Source organism: Saccopteryx leptura, chromosome X (genome assembly GCF_036850995.1).
Source record: "Saccopteryx leptura isolate mSacLep1 chromosome X, mSacLep1_pri_phased_curated, whole genome shotgun sequence".
Classification (NCBI taxonomy): domain Eukaryota; kingdom Metazoa; phylum Chordata; class Mammalia; order Chiroptera; family Emballonuridae; genus Saccopteryx; species Saccopteryx leptura.
Genome location: NC_089516.1, coordinates 71561767 through 71588061, shown reverse-complemented (window position 1 = coordinate 71588061; position 26295 = coordinate 71561767). Strand labels below are relative to the sequence as shown.

At 36.9% G+C, this 26295-nt stretch overlaps 1 protein-coding gene across 4 annotated transcripts in view; it reads right to left on the bottom strand.

Moving 5' to 3' along the window:
* Positions 1 to 26295, bottom strand: part of LOC136386101 (vascular endothelial growth factor receptor kdr-like) — a 276217-nt gene that overhangs the window by 110010 nt on the left and 139912 nt on the right. For all 4 annotated transcript variants that reach the window (XM_066357427.1, XM_066357429.1, XM_066357428.1 and 1 more), the window contains exon 11: positions 18866 to 18986. In XM_066357427.1, the coding sequence (XP_066213524.1) occupies positions 18866 to 18986 (121 nt within the window). The remainder of the gene's footprint in view (positions 1 to 18865; positions 18987 to 26295) is intronic.

Below are 26295 nucleotides of genomic sequence, written 5' to 3'. Positions count from 1 at the left end.
TGGGAGTACAAGTTCTGCTAGTTTTTATTCAAATTATTACAGGCAACTTGCTTATTTAATTTTATAGAAATTGGGAGGACTGAGATTTAGATAGGTAAGCAGTACATACCCTGCATAGCTCAAAGAGGTATTACATAAAAAGAAAAAATAGAAATACAAATATAAAAGTACTTTCAGAATATAAAATACTTTTGAACAACATGAGGAAATATGACTCCACTATGCCTTTCCTTTCCTCTAGTAGAAGTATTGGTGCTACTCACATAAGTTTATCTGTATGACTCAAAATGATGGTTTCTTCAGACATAGCCAATATAGGAGGAACTTATTTTAGAGATATCAAGATAACAGAACTTGGACCAGTAAGTGGAAGCCGTAAGAGATTCATCTGATTTTATGTAATTACATACTTTCTAGTAGGAAAAGCTGCCCAATAGCATAGGGTAATACTCAAAGCTATCAAAAGAATAGGATATAGCAACACTTTCATATGCTACGGATGGTAAGAGCCAAGCCTTACTAAAAGGAAGTTTGGTCATGTACATCATAACTTTGTCTTCCATTTTCATTATTATATATTAGAAAACGTGAAAACTTCTCTTAAACCATGCTGGTGCATGGGAAAAGATTAAATGCTTCTAAGTTCATTTTACAAGTGGTTTATACCAAAACCAGACAAAGACAATACTAGAAACAAAAATTAAAAGTGAATCATACAAACATAGAATATAGAGTATACATAAATATAAACAAAAAAATCCAGCTACAAATATATATTTAAAAACATAACTAAGTAGGTTTTGCCCCAGGAATACAAAGGTGGATTAGCTGTAAGGAAATCAATTAATAAAATTCACCACATTCATTGATTAAAGAAAGAAAAAATATATCTCAATAGATGTAGAAAAATAATTTAGTAAAAGTCAACACCTGTTTATCATTTACAAAAATAAAAAAAAATAACAAACTAAACCTACTATCTTTTAGTCCTTCTCCTGTTTCTACCCTTTGATCCCTCAATGAGGGTCCCATATTAAGCTGAGGTCCAGGGAAGTTGAGCTATGCCTTCTTTCTTGTCTGAATTCACAAGAATCATCTTGTCTGCTTTGAGGAACCAATGTGGCCACACTGGAAAAATCCATAGGGCCCTGTGACACATTCACAATATCTTAGAACTTCCAATGCATGGGTTTCCCAACTCTCAAATCCAACCTGAGGCTGAACCACACTTTATCACACCTTGAATCATTTGACATTGCTGAAGACATCAGAGTCATTTAATATTTGTACAAGGTGAAACAAAACTAGGTTTACAGTTGTTCATATGGAAAATAATGGAAAATCAATAACATAATTCAAGAGTAAACTCTATGTCTCATACTCATAACTGTAAACCCACTTTTCCCTCACCCTGTGTAACTAAATCCTTGTTATAAAGATGGACAACTAAGGCTCAGAGAGGTTAACATGTTCAAATTCACACTGAATTTATAAAGATTGGAACAATAAACAATACTTTTAACTTTAAATTCTCAGTTCAGTTCTTTTCACTACACCAAAAAGAAGGTCCACAGGGCATTTATCTTTTGGTCTTCCCCTTTCTTTTCTGAACAACGGTTGAGTGTGCCCAATGCTAAGGCCTCTTAACCTTTCAAAATATGATTAGCTATTTTTATACAGACCCCCTTTTTATGGCAGATACTGCTGCTCTGATTTCTAGTCTCAGGTTCTATTTGAGCATGGAGCTGGCAAATAGAACAATAATCACATGTAATTAGGCATATTTATTAATATTGTCCCCTTTTCGTAATTTACTGTCACATGAAATTATTATGCTTGCTGTTACTTTTCTGGAGATTAAGCACTTCTATAGATCCAGAAACTTCAATATCATTGGATTCCAAGTACCTTATAACTTGGTCATTGCAAGTGCCCAGAACTTCTTTTATAGACTTGGCATTTGGCCCTCAGAGAAATTAATACCACCATAATAGTGTTCAGAACAAAGTAATGCAGCTCATATAACAGGTAAAAGATTAGGTACTATTATTGGCTGGTCATGTTTTTTTATGTGCATACAATTTACACATTAATTCATTCACTCAACAAAAGGCAGCATTGTCAGACAGTCACTGCACAGGATCATGATGAAAAAGTTGCAGATGTAAAACCTGTAATAAGTTTTACATTCAGAATAGGTACATTTGAAGATGTCTCTTGAGGGCAGAAACCAGATCTAATTTATCATTGTATCCTAATAATATTTATACAATATCTAGCCAACAGAAGGCTGTCGCCATGTTTGTGAGAGATGACAGAATTTAGAATTGTGTATCAGAGGACTGGAGTAAGTCTTACATCTGTTTCTACAAACCTCAGCCCTATCATCTGCAGGATGAAAAACATAATAATATTTGCCTTATCTACATGCTGACTATGAGAATCATATAAAGAACATATAATGACAATATAACAAAGTGGTTTAAAGAAGCAGGCTCTGAATTCAATTGCACAAGTTAAATCCTGTTTCTAACACTTGGTAGCTCTATGATATCAGTGAAGTGATTTCACATTGCTGTGACTCAATTTCCTCATCTGGCATCTGAGGATACTAATAGTACATATATACAAGGTGGCTCTGAAAGCTAAATAAGTCCCAAATATTTAGCATAATGCCTACAGGATCCCAAGAGTTGGAAGGTCACTTGTTTTCATAAGTGTTAAATTCAAGTAATGCTACCAAATGACAGATTATTTGTATGTCATTGTGAAAATTTCAGAAGGTAGGTGTTTTTCTTTGGATTGATCCAGGCCACTGGAGGAGGTACACTCTATCCCATGGATTCTTTTATTAATAGGATACATTTTAATAAGGGCACACATTTTATGGAAAATTCTCAGTTCATGCCTCCCATAAGTGATCCCAGTTTCTTAAGAATAAATGATTCCCAAGTTACCAAATTTGAGCAAAGCAGAGAGACTTTGAAAAACAGTAGCAATAAAAAAGCCTGCCTTCTAGGCATGGTGAGCTCTGAGTTGAAATTGAAGTCTAACAAGATGAAGCATTATTTTTTCCTGACGATGCTGTTCCTATTGTGTTCCCAAGCCTTCTTCCTCCTGTGATTTTGATTTGCTTTTACCTTTCAACTCTCTCCTGTTACCTAGATTTTATTTCTATCAGCATTTGCCTCTATACTTCTACACTTCAGTTTTCTCATCTGTCAAGAGAGGTTAATCTACCTATTCATTCAGCTGTTGTGAGATCAGTGAACATTTTTTTATTATTTTTATTTATTCATTTTTTTAGAGAAGAGAGATAGAGATAGAGATAGAAAGAGAGGTGGGGGAGAAGCAGGAAGCATCAATTCCCATATGTGCCTTGACCAGGCAAGCCCGGGGTTTTGAACCAGAGACTTCAGTGTTCCAGGTCGATGCTTGATCCACTGTGCCACAACAGGTCAGGCATCAGTGAACATTTTTTATTTTCATCTTACTTGAACTCTTAATAGCATTCAACAGAGTCAATCATTTCTTCCTTAAGACATTTTTCTCTTTTGGCTTTCGAAACAACACTTTACTAATTTGCCTGATGCCTTATTAACTCTTTCTTCTGTATGCTTTGCAGACTCATCTCCCTCAGTATGATTTCTAAATTACGGAGGACCAATTTCTAAATAATGTATGCCTTTCCATCCTCTCTCCCCAGCAAATCTCATACACCATCATTAACTTTAAATACCAACAATTTCATCACAACTACCAATTTCATTTACAGCTTGACCAACACTCAGAGCTTCAGATTTGCATACTTATTGTCTTCTTAACATCATTTCTTAGATACACAACAGGCATCTGAAGTTCATATTTACAACAGAACTTTTTATTTATTCTCTCCATTTAGTCTAATCTGCTAATCTCCTATTTTTCTTACTTTAGTTATTGGAATTATATAATAGTTGCTGAGAGATCTAAGATGGTGGTGGTGTAGGAGGATCCTGAATTTGCCTCTACCATCAGCACATTTAAGTATACACATATAAAGAAAACATTTAATGCCAAGAGACTACTGAGAGCTAAATGAATAGCATCTCACCAACAAATGAGAGCAAGAAACTTAATAGAGAAGGATGGGAAAGCAAAATAGCTCTCCCAAGAACAGCAGGAATGCTCCAGACCAAAGGAGCTAGAGAGTGCCATTGTTTATGCCTTCCTCTACTATAATAGAGTGGGAAGAAATTCTATTCAAGTGCTTTGGCCTCTCTTCAAGTTCAGTTTAGCACATTCTCAGCTAAACTGTTCAGAGCTTATTGACTCTAAACAAAGCAGGATCGACAGGGCCTTACACACACCTGGCCTCCTTGCACCAAGCCACTCCCACATGGCAAGCCAGTGACACAGGTAACTGTAAGCACCTGCCTACTTCCAACAGATCTGCTGAAACAACCTGAGGCATACAGCCTAAATAGAGGTCACTTCTACACAAAACAATGTTCTATAAACCAAACAAGAGAGAGAATGTAAGGAGAAGGCTGGGGAGCTGTGGGAGTACTCTGGAAACTAAGGAAATCAGAGTTAGAGGTGCCAGTCAGTGTCATTGTATATGGCTTTCCCTACTTCTATAGAGTGGGCAAGAGCTCTAGTTTATGGGCAAGGTTGCCACAGCTAATTCCTAAATTCATTGCTCAAGCCCATTTCAGGTCTGAACAAAGACAGAAAGCAAGATCAAGAAGGCATTACTACATGTAACTGGTCACTCCACATAGAGCCATGCCAGCTTGGTAGGCCAGCACCCCAGATGCCACAGTCACCTACTTGGCTTCAACTGGTCTGCCAAAATTACCCAGCACATTGAGCCTACACAGAGGCTGCTTCTATACAAGACCACCTTTTCGAGACAAGAAGAGAAAGCTATTTTGTCTAATTCATATAAACAATCAATGACAGTAGAAAAAAAATAAAAGATCAGAGAGTGTGTCTCAAATGAAAGAACAATAAAAACCTCCAGAAAAAGAAATACCTTTAAGGAAATGGAAATTAGAAATTTACCTGATAAAGAATTTTAAAAAAGGTCTACATATTTTAGGAATTCTCATCAAACTTGAGGGTGGAATAGAGGAACTTAGGAAAAACTTAAAAAAAGAGTTAGAGATAAAGTAGAGGATGATGTCAGAGTAATGGCGCGGTAGGAAGCAATACCGATAAATCTCCCCCAAAACTCAACAAGATCTTCAACCAGAAACAGAAAAACCTACCCTTGGAGCCTCCAGATGTTTTGCAATACACCTGAAGGTATGGTCGAGTGAAAAATTGGCTAAATATATAATCAAACCCTGAAGGAAATAAGGAGTGAGAAATGCTCCGCCTTCTTCACTAGATGGGAACTGAGAATATAGAAACTAAGGTGGGCAAAGGGGGTGAATAGATCCAGGCTGCAGCACAAACGGCCGAACCAGGCTGTGGCATGGAGATCCAAGCTGAGGAAAAACTGTTCCTGTGGCAACCCAGGCAACACTCGCATCAAACCCAGACAAAGAAAGACAAGTGGGGCAGCCATTTTCCCCGATCTCCTGGTCGGCGCGCACAGATAGTGGGTGAGAGATTCCTTCCAAAGCCCCTGGAGTGGGCGCCCATGTTGTCCCACAGAGGGACAGAGTCAGAGGCCTTTGTGTGGGCCGAAAGTGGAATCTCCAGACTGCCCCAGCGCCCTGGGAAAGCCACGCACGGGGAGGGAGTGAAAGCCAATTCCAACGCTGGAACTTTTCTGTGTGGGAGGGGTTTCACTCAGAGGGTGAGGCGGCCGGCCTGATATCCTGGTCTGCGCGCACGGAGAGTGGGCAAGAGATTCCTCCCAGCACCTCAGGAGTGGGCACCCGTGTTATCCCACAGAGGGGCAGAGTCAGAGGCCTCTGTGTGGGCCGAAAGCGGAATCTCCAGTCCGCCCCAGCGCCCTGGGAAAGCCACGCACGGGGAGGGAGTGAGAACTAATTCCAATGCTGGAACTTTTCCGTGCTGGTGGGGGTTTCACTCAGAGGGTGAGCCTGCCGGCCTGATATCCTGGTCTGCGCGTGCAGATAGTGAGTGAGAGATTCCTCCGAGTGCCTTGGCAGTGCGCGCCCATATTATCGCACAGAGGGGCAGAGTCAGGGGCCTTTGTGTGGGCCAAAGGCGGAATCTCAGGCCGCCCCAGCGCCTTGAAAAAGCCGCACACAGGGACAGAGCAAGAGCCACTTCCAATGCTGGAACTTTTCTGTGCAGGTGGGGGTTTCACTCAGAGTGTGAGACTGCTGGTCTGATATCCTGGTCTGCACGTGCAGATAGTGGGTGAGAGATTCCATCAAGTGCCTCGGCAGTGCGCACCCATGTTATCCCACAGAGTGGCAGAGCCAGAGGTCTTTGAGTAGGTAGAAGCCCCGCCTGATTTTGCTAGCAGCTCTGACTGACTGAGCCTTACCCAGAGACCTGTGCTGAGTGGGAATAGAGTGGGCAGTTGCCAGCTCTTTGAGTCTCTTACTATCCAGGCAGAGGCAGCAGCAACCTCATAGCTGGATTATCAGGCTACTAATTGAGGAAGGAAAGACTAGGAGAAAGGCTCCAGGAACACGGACTCTCTCACTGGTGGAGCCTATAAATGCTAATGAGCCTCGACTGCCAACGAGACTGAAGCACAATACATGACATTGCCATAGAGACTTATGAACTGCAAGCCTCTACCTGAGCATGCCAAAAAGGCAGAATCCAGGGTACAGAGTCACCGACCAGGAAGAGGGAGAGAAAAGAAAAAGCAAGAAGATAACCTCTCAAAATCAAGAATAATATGCAGACTTTATAACCTACCCCATTTTATTATATTTGTTCGTTTGTTTCTCTTATCTTCATTCTTGATATATATTTTTCCTCCTCCAATTTGGTCGTTTAACTCTCTGCCAGTCTTACTCTCTCCTCTCCTTGAACTACACTACCCATAAGTGTTACATCTCCCATTATCTTTTCTTTCCTCTTCCTTTCTCTCTATGAGGGTTGCACTCCAAAACCCTTAACTCTCTCTTTCTCTCTCTCTCTCCTCTTTTTTCTTTTTTCTTCTTTTAGTAGTTCCCTCTTTTTTTCTCTCTCTCTTTCTTTTCTCCCTCTATATTAGTTTCTTCCTTTCTCCTTTACGTCTCCTCTGACTCAAACCTCAATAACGAACAATATCTTATCTTGGACTCAAACTTATGTTTGTGGCATTTTGGGGTTTTTTTACTTCACCTTTTTAACACACAAGCAGTGTTCCCATCCCTGGCTCTCCATTTTACCTAGTTCTTGTTCCACTAAATACAATAGTTATTTTTTAATTTGTCCCCCAATTTTCTTGTTTCCCTCTTATTCCTCTCATCATAACTCTTAGTCAACCAACACCTAAAAGCAAATAATTTTATTCTTGAACCAAATGTTTTTCTTATTTGCTTTTTGTGGGTCCATACCCCCTTTTTTTTGCCCCTTTATTACTTCTTCCCAATTCAGGCCCTCCATTACAGGCATTGTTTGTTCTATTTAGTCTCAAGAAAGAGGGGAGAGGAGAGGAGAGGAAAAAAGAAGGGGGAGAATAATTTCCTTTTTTAAAAAAAAATTATTTTATTTTATTTTTCTTTATTTCATTACTAATTTTTTTTAAAAAAACAACTCTTTTCGATTTTTTATTTTTTTAACTTTTTATTCTTTATTAAATCTCATTAATATTATCAACAAAACCACCCTCAGATGCCATTAAGGAAGAGAAAATCAAATATCATGGATACAAAAGAAAGAGAGGTAACACAGATAGATGAGGAAAAATCTATGGAGAAAAAATTTAATATATTGGAAACCTTGGAGCTAAATGACAGAGAATTTAAGATAGAAATCCTAAATATACTCAGAGATATACAAGAAAACACAGAAAGGCAATTTAGAAAGCTCAGAAAACAACTCAATGAACACAAAGAATATATTTCCAAGGAAATTGAAACTATAAAAACAAATCAAACAGAGATGAAACACTCAATTCACGAGCTGAAAGATGAGGTAACAAGCTTAGCTAATAGAAAAGGCCAGAGAGAAGAGAGGATTAGTGAAATAGAAGACAAGCAACTTGAGGCACAACAGAGAGAAGAGGAAAGAGACTCAAAAATTAAAAAAAAAATGAGATAGCCCTACAAGACTTATCTGACTCCATCAAAAAGAATAACATAAGAATAATAGGTATATCAGAGGGAGAAGAGAGAGAAAATGGAATGGAGAACATATTCAAACAAATAATAGATGAGAACTTCCCAAGCCTGTGGAAAGAACTAAAGCCTCAAATTCAAGAAGCAAACAGAACTCCGAGTTTTCTTAACCCTAACAAACCTACTCCAAGGCACATCGTAATGAAATTGGCACAAACCAACGGCAAAGAAAAAATTCTCAAGGCAGCCAGGGAAAAGACAAATACAACATATAAAGGAAGGCCTATTAGATTATCATCAGATTTCTCAGCAGAAACTCTACAAGCTAGAAGAGAGTGGACCCCAATATTTAAAGTCCTGAAAGAGAGGAACTTTCAACCACAAATACTATACCCATCAAAGCTATCCTTCAAATATGAAGGAGAAATAAAAACATTCACAGATACAGAAAAGATGAGGGAATTTATCATCAGAAAACCCTCACTCCAGGAATTACTAAAGGGGGTTCTCCAATCAGATACAAAGAACAAAAAAAAAAACAGAGCCACAAGTAAAAGCTCCAAGAAGAACACAATAAAACCAAATTTAAACTGTGACAACAACAAAAAGAAGGGGGGGGGAGAAGATGGAGATTAACAGTAGCAAAGGATGATGGAGTGCAAAAGTACTCACAAAATAGTTCGCTACAATGAACAGGGTAGGGACCCTTTTCATTACTCAAAGGTAACCACCATTGAAAAAACCACCACAGAAACACATGAGATAAAAAAGATAGCAACAGAGGAAAGATGTATGGAATACAACCAAATAAAAACAAAAGATAGAAAAATGAAAGAGAAGGATCAAACAAGACACAAAACTAACAGAAAGCAAGATATAAAATGGCAATAGGGAACTCACAAGTGTCAATAATTACACTAAATGTAAACGGATTAAACTCACCAATAAAAAGGCACAGAGTAGCAGAATGGATTAAAAAAGAAAATCCAACTGTATGCTGCCTACAGGAAACTCATCTAAGTAACAAGGAGAAAAACAAATTCAAAGTGAAAGGCTGGAAAACAATACTCCAAGCAAATAACATCCAAAAAAAAGCAGGTGTAGCAATACTCATATCGGATAATGCTGACTACAAGACAGCAAAAGTACTCAGAGACAAAAATGGCCATTTCATAATGGCTAAGGGGACACTGAATCAAGAAGACATAACAATTCTTAATATATATGCACCAAACCAAGGAGCACCAAAATATATAAGACAGCTACTTATTGATCTTAAAACAAAAACTGAAAAAATACAATCATACTTGGAGACCTCAATACACCACTGACGGCTCTAGATCGGTCATCCAAACAGAGAATCAACAAAGACATAGTGGCCTTAAACAAAACACTACAGCACCTGGATATGATAGACATCTACAGGACATTTCATCCCAAAGTGACTGAGTATACATTTTTCTCCAGTGTACATGGATCATTCTCAAGAATTGACCATATGTTGAGCCACAAAAACAACATCAGCAAATTCAGAAAAATCAAAGTTGTATCAAGCATATTTTCTGATCATAAAGCCTTGAAACTAGAATTCAACTGTAAAAAGGAGGAAAAAATCCCACAAAAATGTGGAAACTAAACAACATACTTTTAAAAAATGAATGGATCAAAGAAGAAATAAGTGCAGAGATCAAAAGATATATACAGACAAATGAAAATGACAATATGACATATCAGAATCTATGGGATGCAGCAAAAACAGTGATAAGAGGGAAGTTCATATCACTTCAGGCATATATGAACAAACAAGAGAAAGCCCAAGTGAACCACTTAACTTCCCACCTTAAGGAACTAGAAAAAGAAGAACAAAGAAAACCCAAAACCAGCCGAAGAAAGGAGATAATAAAAATCAGAGCAGAAATAAATGAATTAGAGAACAGAAAAACTATAGAAAAAATTAATAGAACAAGGAGCTGGTTCTTTGAAAAGATCAACAAAATTGACAAACCCTTGGCAAGACTTACCAAGGAAAAAAGAGAAAGAACTCATATAAACAAAATCCAAAATGAAAGAGGAGAAATCACCACGGACACTGTAGGTATACAAAGAATTATTGTAGAATAGTATGAAAAACTTTATGCCACTAAATTCAACAATCGAGAAGAAATGGATAAATTCCTAGAACAATACAACCTTCCTAGACTGAGTCAAGAAGAAGCAGAAAGCCTAAACAGACCTATTAGTAGAGAAGAAATAGAAAAAAACATTAAAAATCTCCCCCAAAATAAAAGTCCAGGCCCAGACGGCTATACTAGTGAATTCTATCAAACATTCAAAGAAGACTTGATTCCTATTCTACTCAAAGTCTTCCAAAAAATTGAAGAAGAAGCAATACTTTCAAACACATTTTATGAGGCCAACATAACCTTCATACCGAAACCTGGCAAGTACGGCACAAAAAAAGAAAACTACAGACCAATATCTCTAATGAATACAGATGCTAAAATACTAAACAAAATACTGGCAAAGTGAATACAACAACATATTAAAAAATAATACATCATGATCAAGTGAGAATTATCCCAGAATCTCAAGGATGGTTCAACATACGTAAAACGGTTAACATAATACACCATATCAACAAAACAAAGAACAAAACCTGCAAGATCTTATCAATAGATGCAGAAAAGGCATTCGATAAAATACAACACAACTTTATGTTTAAGACACTCAACAAAATGGGTATAGAAGAAAAATATCTCAACATGATAAAGACCATATATGATAAACTATCAGCCAACATCCTATTAAATGACATAAAACTGAGCCCTTTCCCCGTTAAATCAGGAACAAGACAGGGTTGTCCACTCTCTCCACTCTTATTTAATGTGGTACTAGAGGTTTTAGCCAGAGCAATCAGACAAGACAAAGAAATAAAAGGCATACATATCGGAAAAGAAGAAATAAACGTATCACTTTTTGCAGATGATATGATCCTATACATCGAAAACCCCAAAGAATCCACAAAAAGACTACTAGAAACAATGAGCCAATACAGTAAGGTCGCAGGATACAAAATTAACATACAGAAGTCAATAGCCTTTCTATATGCCAACAATGAAACAACTGAGAACGAACTCAAAAGAATAATCCCCTTCACGATTGCAACAAAAAAAATAAAATACTTAGGAATAAACATAACAAAGAATGTAAAGGACTTATATAATGAAAACTATAAACCATTGTTAAGGGAAATCGAAAAAGATATAATGAGATGGAAGAATATACCTTGTTCTTGGCTAGGAAGAATAAATATAATCAAGATGGCTATATTACCCAAAGCAATATACAAATTTAATGCAATTCCCATCAAACTTCCAATGACGTTTTTTTAAAGAAATAGAGCAAAAAATCATCAGATTTATATGGAACTATAAAAAACCCCGAATAGCCAAAGCAATCCTAAAGAAAAAGAATGAAGCTGGGGGCATTACAATACCTGACTTCAAATTCTATTATAGGGCCATGACAATCAAAACAGCATGGTATTGGCAGAAAAATAGACACTCAGACCAATGGAACAGAATAGAAAGTCCAGAAATAAAACCACATATATATAGTCAAATAATTTTTGATAAAGGGGCCAACAACACACAATGGAGAAAAGAAAGCCTCTTCAATAAATGGTGGTGGGAAAACTGGAAAGCCACATGCAAAAGAATGAAACTGGACTACAGTTTGTCCCCCTGTACTAAAACTAACTCAAAATGAATCAAAGATCTAAACATAAGACCTGAAACAATTAAGTAAATAGAAGAAGACATAGGTACTCAACTCATGGACCTGGGTTTTAAAGAGCGTTTTATGAATTTGACTCCACAGGCAAGAGAAGTGAAGGCAAAAATTAATGAATGGGACTACATCAGACTAAGAAGTTTTTGCTCAGCAAGAGAAACTGATAACAAAATAAACAGAAAGCCAACTAAATGGGAAATGATATTTTCAAACAACAGCTCAGATAAGGGCCTAATATCCAAAATATACAAAGAACTCATAAAACTCAACAACAAACAAACAAACAATCCAATAAAAAAATGGGAAGAGGATATGAATAGACACTTCTCCCAGGAAGAAATACAAATGGCCAACAGATATATGAAAAGATGCTCATCTTCTTTAGCTATTAGAGAAATGCAAATCAAAACTGCAATGAGATACCACCTCACACCTGTTTGATTAGCTATTATTAGCAAGACAGGTAATAGCAAATGTTGGAGAGGCTGTGGAGAAAAAGGAACCCTAATCCACTGTTGGTGGGAATGTAAAGTAGTACAACCATTATGGAAGAAAGTATGGTGGTTCCTCAAAAAACTGAAAATAGAACTACCTTATGACCCAGCAATCCCTCTACTGGGTATATACCCCAAAAACTCAGAAACATTGATATGTAAAGACACATGCAGCCCCATGTTTATTGCAGCATTGTTCACAGTGGCCAAGACATGGAAACAACCAGAAATCCCGTCAATAGATGACTGGATAAAGAAGATATGGCACATATACACTATGGAATACTACTCAGCCATAAGAAATGATGACATCGGAACATTTACAGCAAAATGGTGGGATCTTGATAACATGATACAAAGCGAAATAAGTAAATCAGAAAAAACCAGGAACTACATTATTCCATACGTAGGTGAGACATAAAAGTGAAACTAAGAGACATTGATAAGAGTGTCGTGGTTACGGGGGGAGGGAGGAATGGGAGAGGGAAAGGGGGAGCGGGAGGGGCACAAAGAAAACAAGATAGAAGGTGACAGAGGACAATCTGACTTTGGGTGATGGGTATGCAACATAATTGAACGACAAGATAACCTGGACTTGTTATCTTTGAATATATGTATCCTGATTTATTGATGTCACCCCATTAAAAAGTAAAATTATTATTAAAAAAAAAGAACAGAGTTACCATAAGACCCAGAAACCCCTCTCCTGAGTATCTACTTGAAAATTTTGAAGACATTTATTCACAAATATGTATGCACCCTTATATTCTTTGTAGCATTATTAACAGTGGTCAATATATGGGAACAACTAAAGTGTCCTTTGACAGATAACTGAATTAAAATTATGTGGTACATACATACAATGAGATAACTACTCAGAATTAAGAAAAAATAACATAAACATATTGCCATTAGCAACAACATGGATGAATCTCAAGAATATCATGTGAAGCAAAATAAGTCAGACAGAAAAGTAAAGAACATGTGATTTCATTCATACATGGGATTTAAATCTAAAAGCAACAAAAAAAGACAATAAGGACAAATAAACAAAATCTCATACACATAGACAACAGTATGATAATTACCAAAGAGAAAAGGAGGTTGAGAGAAGTAATAAATGGTAATGAGGGTCAAACATATTGTGATAAAAGGAGATTTGACTTTCAGTGGTAAACACACAATGCACTATACAGAAGATGTATTATAGTATTTCACACTTGAAACATATAATTTTATTAACCAATGCCATCCCAATAAATTTTATAAAACATAAAATAAAATATACTACAAACTCTAAAATAAAAGAATGTGGAAAGACGGAAAAAGATATCATACAACCAGAAATTTATAAAAAGCTGGGGTAGCAATAATTATACTATTCAAAATATATTTTAATACAAAGAATATAAAAAAAGACAATGAAGGACATTATAAAATGATATGGCATTAATTCAAGAAAAGGATATAATACTCATAAACATCTACATATCCAAGATAGCATCACTTAAATATATAAAGAAAATATTAATGAACATAAAGCTAGTAATTGACAAATAACTAAATGTTAAACAACATACTACTAAACAACTAAATGATCAAACAGCCAACCAAACAGGAAATCAAAAACTACCTTGAAACAAGTGAAAATGAAAATACAACTTTTCAAAATTTATGGGATGCAGCAAGAGTAGTTCCAAAAAGAAAGTTTATAGTTATACAGGTCTATCTCAAAAAACAAGAAAAATCCCAAATAAACAATCTAACTCTACATTAAAGGAACTTTGAAAAGAAAAACACACAAAACCTAAAAAAACAGAAGGGAGGAAATAATTACAATTAAAACAGAAATGAATAGAAATTTAAAATAATAGACAAGATCAATATTACTGAGAGCTAGTTTCTTTGAAAAGTTAAAATTAACAAACCTTTAGCCAAACTCATAAAAAAGAGAGCCCAGATAAATACAATCATAATTGAATAAGAAGTTACAACCAACACCACAGAAATACATAGAATAACTAAAAATAACTACAAACAATTCTATGACAAAAATTTGACAATCTAGAAGAAATCATATAATATAGAGGCATATAACCTTTAAAGATTGAATCAGGAAGAAATAGAAAATGTATACAGCCCAATTACTAGCAATTATATGGAAGTAGTAAAAATAATACTTTAAAATCTCCAGGACGAGAAGCTTTAGAGGTGAATTTTACCAAACATATAAAGAAAAATTAATGACTATTCTCCTTAAATCATTTCAAACAATCAAAGGGGAAGGAATGCTTCCAAACTCATTCTATAAGATCAGCATTACCCTGATACCAAAACCAGACAAAGACATTACAAAAAAAAATTACAGGTTAATATCTTTGATGAACATACATGCAATATTTCTCAACAAAATATTATCAAACCAGATTCAACAATACATTAAAAAGATGATACACCATGACCAAGTGGGACATATCCCAGGGATGCTGGGAAGGCTCACCATCTATAAATAAAATAATGGGATATATAACATTAAAAAACTAAAGGATAAAACCATATTATCACCCCAATATATGCAAAAAAAAAGCACTCGACAAAATTCAACAATCTTCTATGATAAAGTCTCAATACAGTGTATATAGAAGGAAAATTACTCAACATAATAAAGCATAAATATCACACACAGCTGATACCATACTAAATTGTGAAATGCTGAAAGCTTTTCCTCTAAGATGAAGTGAAAAAAAACTCACTCTCACCACTACTATTCAAATAATATTGGAAGGCCTAGCCACAGCAATCAGACAAAGGGGAGAAAAAGCAATCAAATCAGAAAGTAAGAAGTAAACTTCTTACTATTTGTAGATGACATGACATAATATATAAAAATCTTTAAAGACCTCATCGAAAAGCTTTTAGAACTAATTAATTAATTAATTAATTAATTAAAGTTGCAGAAAAATAAATCAATATACAAGAATCATTGTGTTTTTATATATGAAAAAGAATAATCACAAGGAGAATTTTTTTTAAAAAGTCACATATGCAATAGCATCAGAAAACATAAATTACCTAGTAATAAATTTAAACAGAGTAGAAAGACTTATACTCTGAAAACTATAACATATTATAGAAGGTAATTGAAAATGATTTAAATAAAGGGAAGGATATACCATGCTCATGGATTAGAAGAATTAATATTATCAAAATGGCCTCAATATGGCCCTGGCCGGTTGGCTCAGTGGTAGAGCGTTGGCCTGGCGTGCAGAAGTCCTGGGTTTGATTCCTGGCCAGGGCACACAGGAGAAGCGCCCATCTGCTTCTCCACCCCTCCCCCTCTCCTTCCTCTCTGTCTCTCTCTTCCCCTCCCGCAGCCAAGGCTCCACTGGAGCAAAGATGGCCCGGGCGCTGGGGATGGCTCCTCGGCCTCTGCCCCAGGCGCTAGAGTGGCTCTGGTCGCTACAGAGTGATGCCCCGGAGGGGCAGAGCATCGCCCCCTGGTGGGCAGAGCATCGCCCCCTGGTGGGCGTGCCGGATGGATCCTGGTCGGGTGCATGCGGGAGTCTGTCTGACTGTCTCTCCCCATTTCCGGCTTCAGAAAAATACAGAAAAAAAATAGCCTTAATATGCCTGACCAGGTGATGGCAGAGTGGATAGAGCATCAGACTAGGATGCAGAGGACCCAGATTCAAAACCCTGAGGTCATCGGCTTGAGTGCAGGCTCATCCGGTTTGAACATGGGCTCACCAGCTTGAGCTTGGGGTCGCTGGCTTGAGATCAAAAGTTGTTGGCTTGAAGCCCAAGGTCACTGGCTTGAGGCTAACATTGCTGGCTTAAGCAAAGGGCCACTCACTGTAGCCCCCTGGTCAAGGCACATATGAGAACATAATCAATGAACAACTAAGGTGCTGCAATGAAGAACTGATGCTTTTCATCTCTCTCCCTTTCTATCGTTCTATCCTTATCTGTCCCTCTCTCTGACCCCCTCTCTGTCTCTGTCAAAATAAAATGCCCTTAATACCTAAAGCAATATAGAGATTCAATATAATCTCTATTGAAATACCAGTGGTATTCTTCTCAGAACTAGAACAACTGATCATAATATCTACATAGACCTTGAATAGCCAATACAATCATGAGAAAAAAAAAAGGAGGTATCACACTCCCTAATTTCAAGCTGTATTACAAGGTATAATAATCAAGAGTACGGTATTGGCATATATATATATATATATATATATATATATATATATATACACACACACACACACACACACACACACACACACACACACATATATATATATGACAATGAAATATAATAGAGATCCCATATATGTCATAAATATATATATATATGACAATGAAATATAATAGAGATCCCAGAAATAAATCCTCATTTATGTGTTTATTTAATCAACAAGAAAGGAGGCAAGGATATACAATGGAGTAAAGACAGGTTCTTCTATAAGTGGTATAAGAAAAACTGGAGTTGAAGATACATGCAAAAAAATGAAATTGGACCACTTCCTTACATCAGATATAGAAAAAAATTCAAAGTGGATTTAAGACTTAAATGTAAGACCTGAAACCATAAAACTACTAGAGAAAACATAGGCAGTAAATTCGATGACATCAGTCTTAGCAATATCGTTTTTAATATGTCTCCTTGTGCAAGAGAAACAAAAGAAAAAAATAAAAAATGGGATAACATCAAGCTAAAGTGTTTTTGCACAGCAAAGGAAACCCTCAAAAAATAAAAAAGGCGCCTGACCAGGTGGTGGCATAGTGGGTAGAGCGTCGGACTGGGATGCTAAGGACCAAGGTTCAAGACCCCGAGGTCACCAGTTTGAGCATGGGCTCATCTGGATTGAGCAAAAGCTCACCAGCTTGGACCCAAGGTCTCTGACTCAAGCAAGGGGTTAGAAGGCCCATGGTCAAGGCACACATGAGAAAGCAATCAATGAACAACTAAGGTGTCACAATGAAAAACTGATAATTGATGCTTCTCATCTCTCTCCATTCCTGTCTGTCCGTTCCTATCTATCCCTCTCTCTGACTCTCTCTGTCTCTGGGTAAAAAAATAAAAAATTAAATAAATAAATAAATAAAAATGGCAACCTACTGAATGGAAAACTATATTCACAAATAATACATCAAATAAGGACTTCATATCCAAAATAATAGGAACTCACCCAACTTAACACCAAAAAAAGAATTAAATTTAAAAATAGGTAGATTATCTGCATAGACATTGAGGTAGAGAGAACATACAGATAGTCAACAGACATATGAAAACATGTTCAACATCACTAATTATCAAGGAAATGCAAATTAAACCCACAATGAGATACCTCTCCCACCTGTCAGAATGGCCATCATGAAAAATCAACAAATGACAAATTCTGTCAAGGATGTAAAGAAAGGGAACCCTTATATATTGTAGATGGGATTATAAAGTAATGCAGCCACTATGAAAAATATAGTGATCCCTCAAAAAATTAAAAATACAGCTGCCGTACAATGCAGCAATTTGCTTCTGTGTAATTATCTGAAAACAAAAATATTCATTCAAAAAGATATATACAATACTACATTCAGTGCAGCAGGCCTTACAATAGCCAAGATATGAAAGCGACCTTGATGTCCATCAATAGATAGATGGATAAAGAAGATGTGGCATGTGTGTTTATACAGTGGAAAATACTCGGTCATAAAAAGTAATGAAATCTTGCCATTTGCAACAACATAGATGGACATAATAGGCCTTATGCTAAATCAAATAAGTGAGACAGAAAAACATGAGTACCATACAATTTCACTTACATTGCAACTCTGAAGAGCAAAATAAATGAAAAAAAAAAAATAGAAAACAGTTTCATAGATACAAAGAACAGATTGATGGTTGCCAGATGAAAGAGGGGTAAGAGAGCTGGATGAAAAAGGTGAAAGAATTAAGAAGTAAAAACTGGCAGTCACAAAATAGTCATGGGGGGGGTAAAGTACATACAGCATAAAGAATATATAATCAATAATGTTGTCATAACTATGTATAGTGCTACGTAGGTACCAAATGTATCAGGAATATCACTTTATACATTATATAAATGTCTAACCACTATGTTGTACAACTGAAACTAATATAAAATAATATTAAACATCATCTGTAATTGAAAATTTTTAAAAATTAAATTAAATTAAAGGAAAAAAAGCAACATCATAACTAAAGCTTGTTTTTTATTATTTATTTATTTTTATTTCTATAATTAACAGTCTTCAACCAGACCTTAGATCTCAGGCATTCCTGGAATGTATGAAACATCAAGCATCTGAATAGTAGCCCCACACATATAGTTTGTAAGGTCACTTTTCCCACAGCAGCTTCCAGATGTTTACCTTTGTCTTTTCTCCACTCGTTACTACCATCTCCTCAATGAACAGGATCCTGTTGCCTATAGGGAAATCATTTTTCAGAATCTCATTGGAAAGCTGGATCCGCTTGCCCCGTTCCATACACCTGGGAAAGGATGAGACTATATTTATGCTCTTGTTAAAATAAAGGGTATGTCAGAAGGGAGGCACTGTCCTCCCTTTACCCCTGGCCATCTATAATCTGTCTGTATGGATTTCTCTGTTCTGGACACTACCCATAAACGGAATCAGACAATTAAAAAAAAAAGAAAGGGTATGAAATACTGCAGATAGTCTATGAAGATATGTTTCCCAAAGAATTCTGGATAGAAAGTCACAACATTTAGAGATGAAGTAGTCAGGGAAGGCCTGTCTGGAGAGGTGACATTTGAACAGTCCTAAAAGAAATAAAATGTAAGCCATAAATATTTCTGAGGAAGACAATTACAAGTGGAAGGAAGAGCAAATGCAAAGGTCCTGAGCTAGAAACATGTTTGACATATTAGAGCAGTGGTAGTCAACCTGGTCCCTACCACCCTCTAGTGGGCATTTCAGCTTTCATGGTGGGCGGCAGTGGAGCAACCAAAGTATAAATAAAAAGATAGATTTAACTATAGTAAGTTGTTTTATGAAGATTTATTCTGCCAAACTTAGTGAAAATCCAAAATAAAGTACTTGGTAAGTAATTATTATTATATGCTTTAACTTGCTGTAACTCTTCCTTATAAATTTTATAAAGTAAAGTTACTTCCCTACTTTATAAATCACCATTACTATGGAACCGGTGGGCGGTTAGAAAATTTTACTACTAATAGAGATACAAAAGTGGGTGGTAGGTATAAAAAGGTTGATTACCCCTGTATTAGAGGAACAAAGAGGTCTGTGTGTCTATTTTCAACATTTTTTTTCATGGCACAAACACACACTAATTACTAAGGTCAATGCCCCTGACTAAATACAACCATTTTCATCTTATGGCACAAATAAATTAGTTACTGAGGAAGAAGAGGTCCGGGCCCCTTTTTCTTTAGTAATTAGTATATGAGTGCATGAGAAACAAAGGTTGAAAATCACTGGCTAGAGGTCCACGAGCATAAAAGAAAGTATTATTCTTATTAGGCCATATCCAGTTGTCTAGGCTGATATAGAATATGATCCCTATATGATTCTCCTTTACTGGTATCCCCTCCGGAATGAACATTTTTCTCTGAACTTTAAGCAAAGAAAAGAGGCTGATGAGAGTTGTTTTGGGATGCTATTGATCAGCCAAGATATCCAAAAAAGCATATAACTAGAGGAAATGATAAGGTACTAGACTTGTACTCAGCAAAACTGTCATTCATCTGAAGTACTACGAGCATGTGTGGTTTCTGACAATGACAACTCACTTCCCTTTTTCTGAGACTCAGTTTCCCCAACTGTTAAATGGAAATAATAGTAGTTACATTGTGGACGTATTTGGAAATTCTAGTAAGCACTTTAAATGTTCTGTAAGTGCTGAATACACTCAACGTTTCAAAAACAATATGAAAAAAGATGGAATATATTTCATTAATAATTTATATGAATTGTTTGTGAAATGAAAATATTTTGGATATATTGAGTTAAATATATATTAAAATAATTTAACTTTTTTATTTTGTATAATGTGGCCACTAGAAAATTCAAAATTACATATGTGGTCTAGACTAGCAGCTTGCATTATATTTCTGTTGCATAATTGCATGGTTGGCTCCTAATTGTTTAAGTCTGAGGTTAAATATTTCTTCCTTATAAAGGATATTTTTTGCCAAAAAAGTCTTTCTTTATACAAAGTAGGTCCTGTCCCCACCATATTCTCTTGTTCCTCATGTATAATCAAAGTCTGAATCTCTAAACAAGCTCATAATATGGCTAATCTTTGCTCCATTCAATTGTCATATAAATGTGAGAGGTATGGGCTAGTATGGCTTCTATAATAGAGTAGATATTTAAAAAGTGTTTATTTAATAAAAACTTTGTTGGGAGAGGCACTTGGAAAATTTATTTTCCCAGGAAAAGTACTCACTATATACTTTTTTTTTCCAAATAGACTGGTGCAAAAAATTGTAACTGGCTTTACTGCATCTCAGCTGAGTGAGAACAATGCAAGTGACTTGGAAATTACAGAATGTCCAAGTAAGGAAAGGAAGCAGGACAGAATCAAGGTTAATAAGTGGGTGGGACTATTATTATCTCCTTCCTCCCTCCCCCTTCAAGATTCTTATCCTGCTGCCTACTTAGAAGAGGTATGTATACTTACTAAGGACCTATGCGTAGGCAGGAAGCAATTGAGTGGAGCTGGCTTATAAAAGCTGGTTAAAGTAAGACAAGATGGCGATGAAGTAGGTGGACATACCAACTTGCAACTCCAAGAACCAAACTGGATTACAAACTAATTTTAAGAACCATCATTGGGAAAAACCAACTTTGGACTAAAAAAAGAGGACTCTTCAACCAAGAAACACAGAAGAAGGCACAATGAGACTGGTAGGAAAAGTGAAAACACAGAGAGGGCTGCCCAGCTCCCCGGAGTGAACTGCAGCTGGGAGAGACTCGCATGGCAGGAAGTGAGTTTAGCAGAGAGGGGAGGGTCCTGAGTCCCAGGAACAAAGCACCAGCCTGCAGCCCCAGAGCCTAGAAGAGGTGTATGGACAGTATTTAGCTGGAAACAAGACAGGATACTATTTGTGAGAAAGAGACTGATTTCTCAGACCCAGGATTCTTCTTAGAGGGATGGCACAGAAAACCTTTCTCACAAACACTCACCCAAGGCTCCGGATGATGGGGAAAGAGGAGACGACTGGAGTAGCAGGAAGAGAGCGTAATCTAGGAGGCACAGGGAGAAACATTTTGAGAGACAGCCATCCTAACCTCTTGGGACGAGTCCCTCCTCAAATCTGAAGTAAATATTTCCCCTGGAAACAGCAATACCAGCAAATGGAAGCAGGACACCAGCCAAACAAGCTCTCTTTTGGCACTCAGAGCAGACTCGCTTAGATGGAGGGAGCTTTCGGGACTACAGTAGTGAGTGTTAGGGTCTAAGCTGCAGCGCCTCCACTCACATAGCTGAGGGCTTGCACGATGGTGGGAGGCAGCGGGATGCGGAAGCACAGTTCTGTCGGCAAGGGCAGAAGCCAGATGGCCACCACCGAGGCCCAGGTGTGAGCTCAGTCTTGCCCGGCTGGGTAGGAGGGGACGTGCAAAAGTGGTCAAGCTCAGCTGCGGACTGCTGGCAATCCAGCCTGTGGAGGAAGGGCAGGAGTCCCTGAAGGGGCACAGACCCGCCCTTCAGCAAGGGTACAGGAGCACAGCCTTGCCCTGCCTGCAGAATCGAGGCTTGTGGCCTGACTTGGGAGCCGGCTCCTCCTGTGGGGGTGGAGCCAAAAGCCCAGAATAGGTAAAGTCCTGCTACTGAATGTAAGCATGCAGTCCCGCCCAGCCTGTGGATCCAAGGCTTGCAGCCATCCCATGAGCGAGCTCCTCCTGCAAGTGCGGGGCAAAAGCCCAGAATCAGGCAGAGACCTGCAGCTGAGCAGAGGTGTTCATCCCTGCCCACAGGGCTGAGCATAACACCACCCGCGAGGGCAAGGCAAAGGCCAAGGACTCCAAGGTTTGTACACCCGAGCACATGATCACAGCCACTCCCATGGAGAAGAAGCAGAAACCACAGCAACAGCCCCATTGGGCAGGCACCGGCAACGCCCATACCCGAATGCCCTAGGCAGCAACAGCAGAGGGGATGGCGGGCCTGCAGAAAGAACACACCTAGGGAAAACAGAGGCCACACCCACTGGACTCGAGTGGCCAAAATTTCTTTTACACAGAAAAAATGAGAAGGCAAAGAAATGCAACACAAATGAATCAAGAGAAACCCCCAGAAAAGGACCTGAATGAATCATATATAACCAAATTACCAGATGCAGAGTTTAAAATAATGAATGTTAGGATGCTCAAAGATATTAGAACAACAATAGATGGTCATTAAGAACACCGTAATAAAGAGATAGGAAATATAAAAAAGGGCATTGAAATAATAAAAAGAATCAGTCAGAAATGAAAAATACAATATCAGAAATAAAGAACACAATGGAAGGAATTAAAAGTGGGATGGATGAAGCTGAGAATTGAATCAGCGAGTTAGAGAACAAGATAAATAAAGGCATAGAAGCAGAGCAGAAAAGATAAAAGAGACTCAAAAAGTCTGAGGAAATTCTAAGAGAGCTCTGTGACAACATGAAGAGAAATAACATCCACATCATAGGGGTTCCTGAAGAAGAAGAGAAAGAACAAGAGATAGAGACTTTGTTCAAACATATCATAGCTGAAAACTTCCCTTAATTAAGGCAGGAAAACATCTCACAAGTTCAAGAAGCAGAGAGAACTCCATTAAAGAGAAACCCAAAGAAATCTACACCAAGACACATCATAATTAAAAGACCAAAGCTAAGTGATAAAGAGAAAATATTAAAAGCTGCTAGAGAAAAAAAGACTATCACCTACAAAGGAGCTCCCATAAGAATGACTTCCGAATTCACAACAGAAACACTTGAGGCCAGAAGGGAATGGCAAGAAATATTCAAAGTAATGCAGAACAAGAGCCTACAACCAAGACTACTTTATCAGCAAGGTTATTGTTTAAAATTAAAGGAGAAATAAAAAGCTTTCCAAAAAAACAAAAAAAACCTCAAGGAATTCACCACAACCAAACCAAGGCTGCAAGAAATGCTATGTGGCCTGTTGTAAACAGATCAAAGGAGAAAAAGAACATAGCAAAAGTGGAGTACAGTTTTAAAGAATAAAATAGCAATAAACAACTACATATCAGTAATAACCTTAAATGTAAATGGATTAAATGATCCAATCAAAAGACATAGGGTAGCTGCATGGATAAGGAAATAGGACCCATACATATGCTGTCTACAAGAGACACACCTTAAAACAAAAGATGCACATAGACTGAAGATAAAAGGATGGAAAAACCATATTTCACGCAAATGCAAAAGAAAAAAAAGGTGGGGTAGCAATACTTATATCAGACAAAATTGACTTTAAAACAAAGGCTAGAGTAAAAGATAAAGAAGGTCACTACATAATGATAAAGGGAGCAATCCAACAGGAAGATATAACCGTTATAAATATCTACGCACCTAATATAGGAGCACCTAAATATATAAAGCAGACTTTGATGAATATAAAGGGTGAAATCAACAGCAATACTATAATAGTAGGAGATTTCAATACCCCACTAACATCACTAGATTGATTCTCAAGAAAGAAAATTAACAAAGAAACAGCAGACTTAAAGAACATACTAGATCAACTTGATTTAATAGATATCTTCAGAACCTTTCACCCTAAAGCAGCAGAATATACATTCTTTTCAAGTGTTCATGGTACATTCTCTAGGATAGACCACATGTTAGGGCACAAAAGCGGTCTCAACACATTTAAGAAGATTGAAATCATATCGGGCATTTTCTCTGATCACAATAGCATGAAACTAGAAATCAACCACAACAGAAAAACTAAAAAATACTCAAACACTTGGAAACTAAATAGCATGTTATTAAATAACGAATGGGTTAACAATGAGATCAAAGAAGATATAAAAAAATTCCTAGAAACTAACGATAACAAGCATACATCAAACTGAAAATTTATGGAACACAGCAAAAGCAGTCCTGAGAGGGAAGTTCATAGCATTACAGGAATACTTTAAGAAGCTAGAAAAAGTTCAAATAAACAACTTGACCCTGCATCTAAAAGAACTAGAAAAAGAACAATAAGTAAAGCCCAGAGGTAGTAGAAGGAAAGAAATAAGAAAGATAAGAGCAGAAATAAATGACATAGAGGTTAAAGAAACAATACAAACAATCAATAAAACCAGGAGCTGGTTCTTTGAAAAGCTAAACAAGGTTGATGAACCTTTAACCAGACTCACCAAGAAAAAGAGAGAAGACTCAAATAAATAAAATTAGAAATGAGAGTGGAGAAATAACAACTGACGCAACAGAAATACAAAATATTGTAAGAAAATACTATGAAGAACTGTACACCAAAAAACTAGACAACCTAGATGAAATGGACAAATTCCTTGAAACATATAATCTTCCAAAAACTAATCTGGAAGAATCAGAAAACCTAAGCAGACCAATTACAACAAATGAGATTGAAACAGTTATCAAAAAAACTCCCCCCCAAAAAAGTCCTGGACCTGATGGCTTCACAAGTAAATTCTACCAAATATTCAAAAGAGAACTAACTCCTATCCTTCTCAAGCTATTTCAAAAAATTCAAGAGAAAGGAAGACTTCCAAGCTCCTTTTATGAGGCAAGCATAATTCTGATTCCCAAACCAGAAAAAGACAACACAAAGAAAGAAAATTATAGGCCAATATCCCTGATGAATTTAGATGCTAAAATCCTCAACAAAATATTAGCAAAGCAGATCCAGCAATATATATATAAAAAAAATCATACACCATGATAAAGTGAGATTTATTCTTTTGAGGTAAGGCTGGTAAAATATTTGCAAATCAATCAATGTGATTCATCACATAAACCAAAAGAAGGAGAAAAACAACATGATAATTTCAATAGATGCAGAAAAAGCAACTGATAAAATCCAGCACCCATTCATGATCAAAACTCTCAGCAAAGTGGAAATACAGGGAATATACCTCAACATGATAAAGGCCATCTATGACAAACCCACAGCTAACATCATATTCAATGGGCTAAAATTAAAAGCAATCCCCTTAAGATCAGGAAAAGGCAAGGGTGCTCCCATTCTCCACTCTTATTCAACATAGTTCTGGAAGTCCTAGCCACAGCAGTCAGACAAGAAAAAGAAATAAAAGGCTTCCAAATTGGAAAAGAAGAAGTAAAACTATCATTATTTGCAGATGACATGAGATTGTATATAGAAAACCCTAAAGTCTCAGTCAAAAAACTACTGGACCTGATAAATGAATCCAGCTAAGTGGCAGGATATAAAATTAATACTCAGAAATCAGAGGCATTTTTATACACTAACAATGAACTGTCAGAAAGAGAAATTAAGGAAGCAATCCCCTTCACCATTGCAACCAAAAAAATAAAGTACCTAGGAATAAATTTAACCAGGGAGATTAAAGACTTGTACTCGGAAAATTATAAAACATTGATAAAAGAAATCAGGGAAGATACAAACAAGTGAAAGCATATACCGTGCTCATGGTTAGGAAGAATAAACATCATTAAAATGTCTATTGTACCCAAAGCAATTTATAAATTCAATGCAATACCGATTAAAATACCAATGACTTACTTCAAAGATATAGAACACATATTCCAAAAATTTATATGGAATTAAAAGAGAACACGAATAGCCTCAGCAATCTTGAAAAGGAAGAA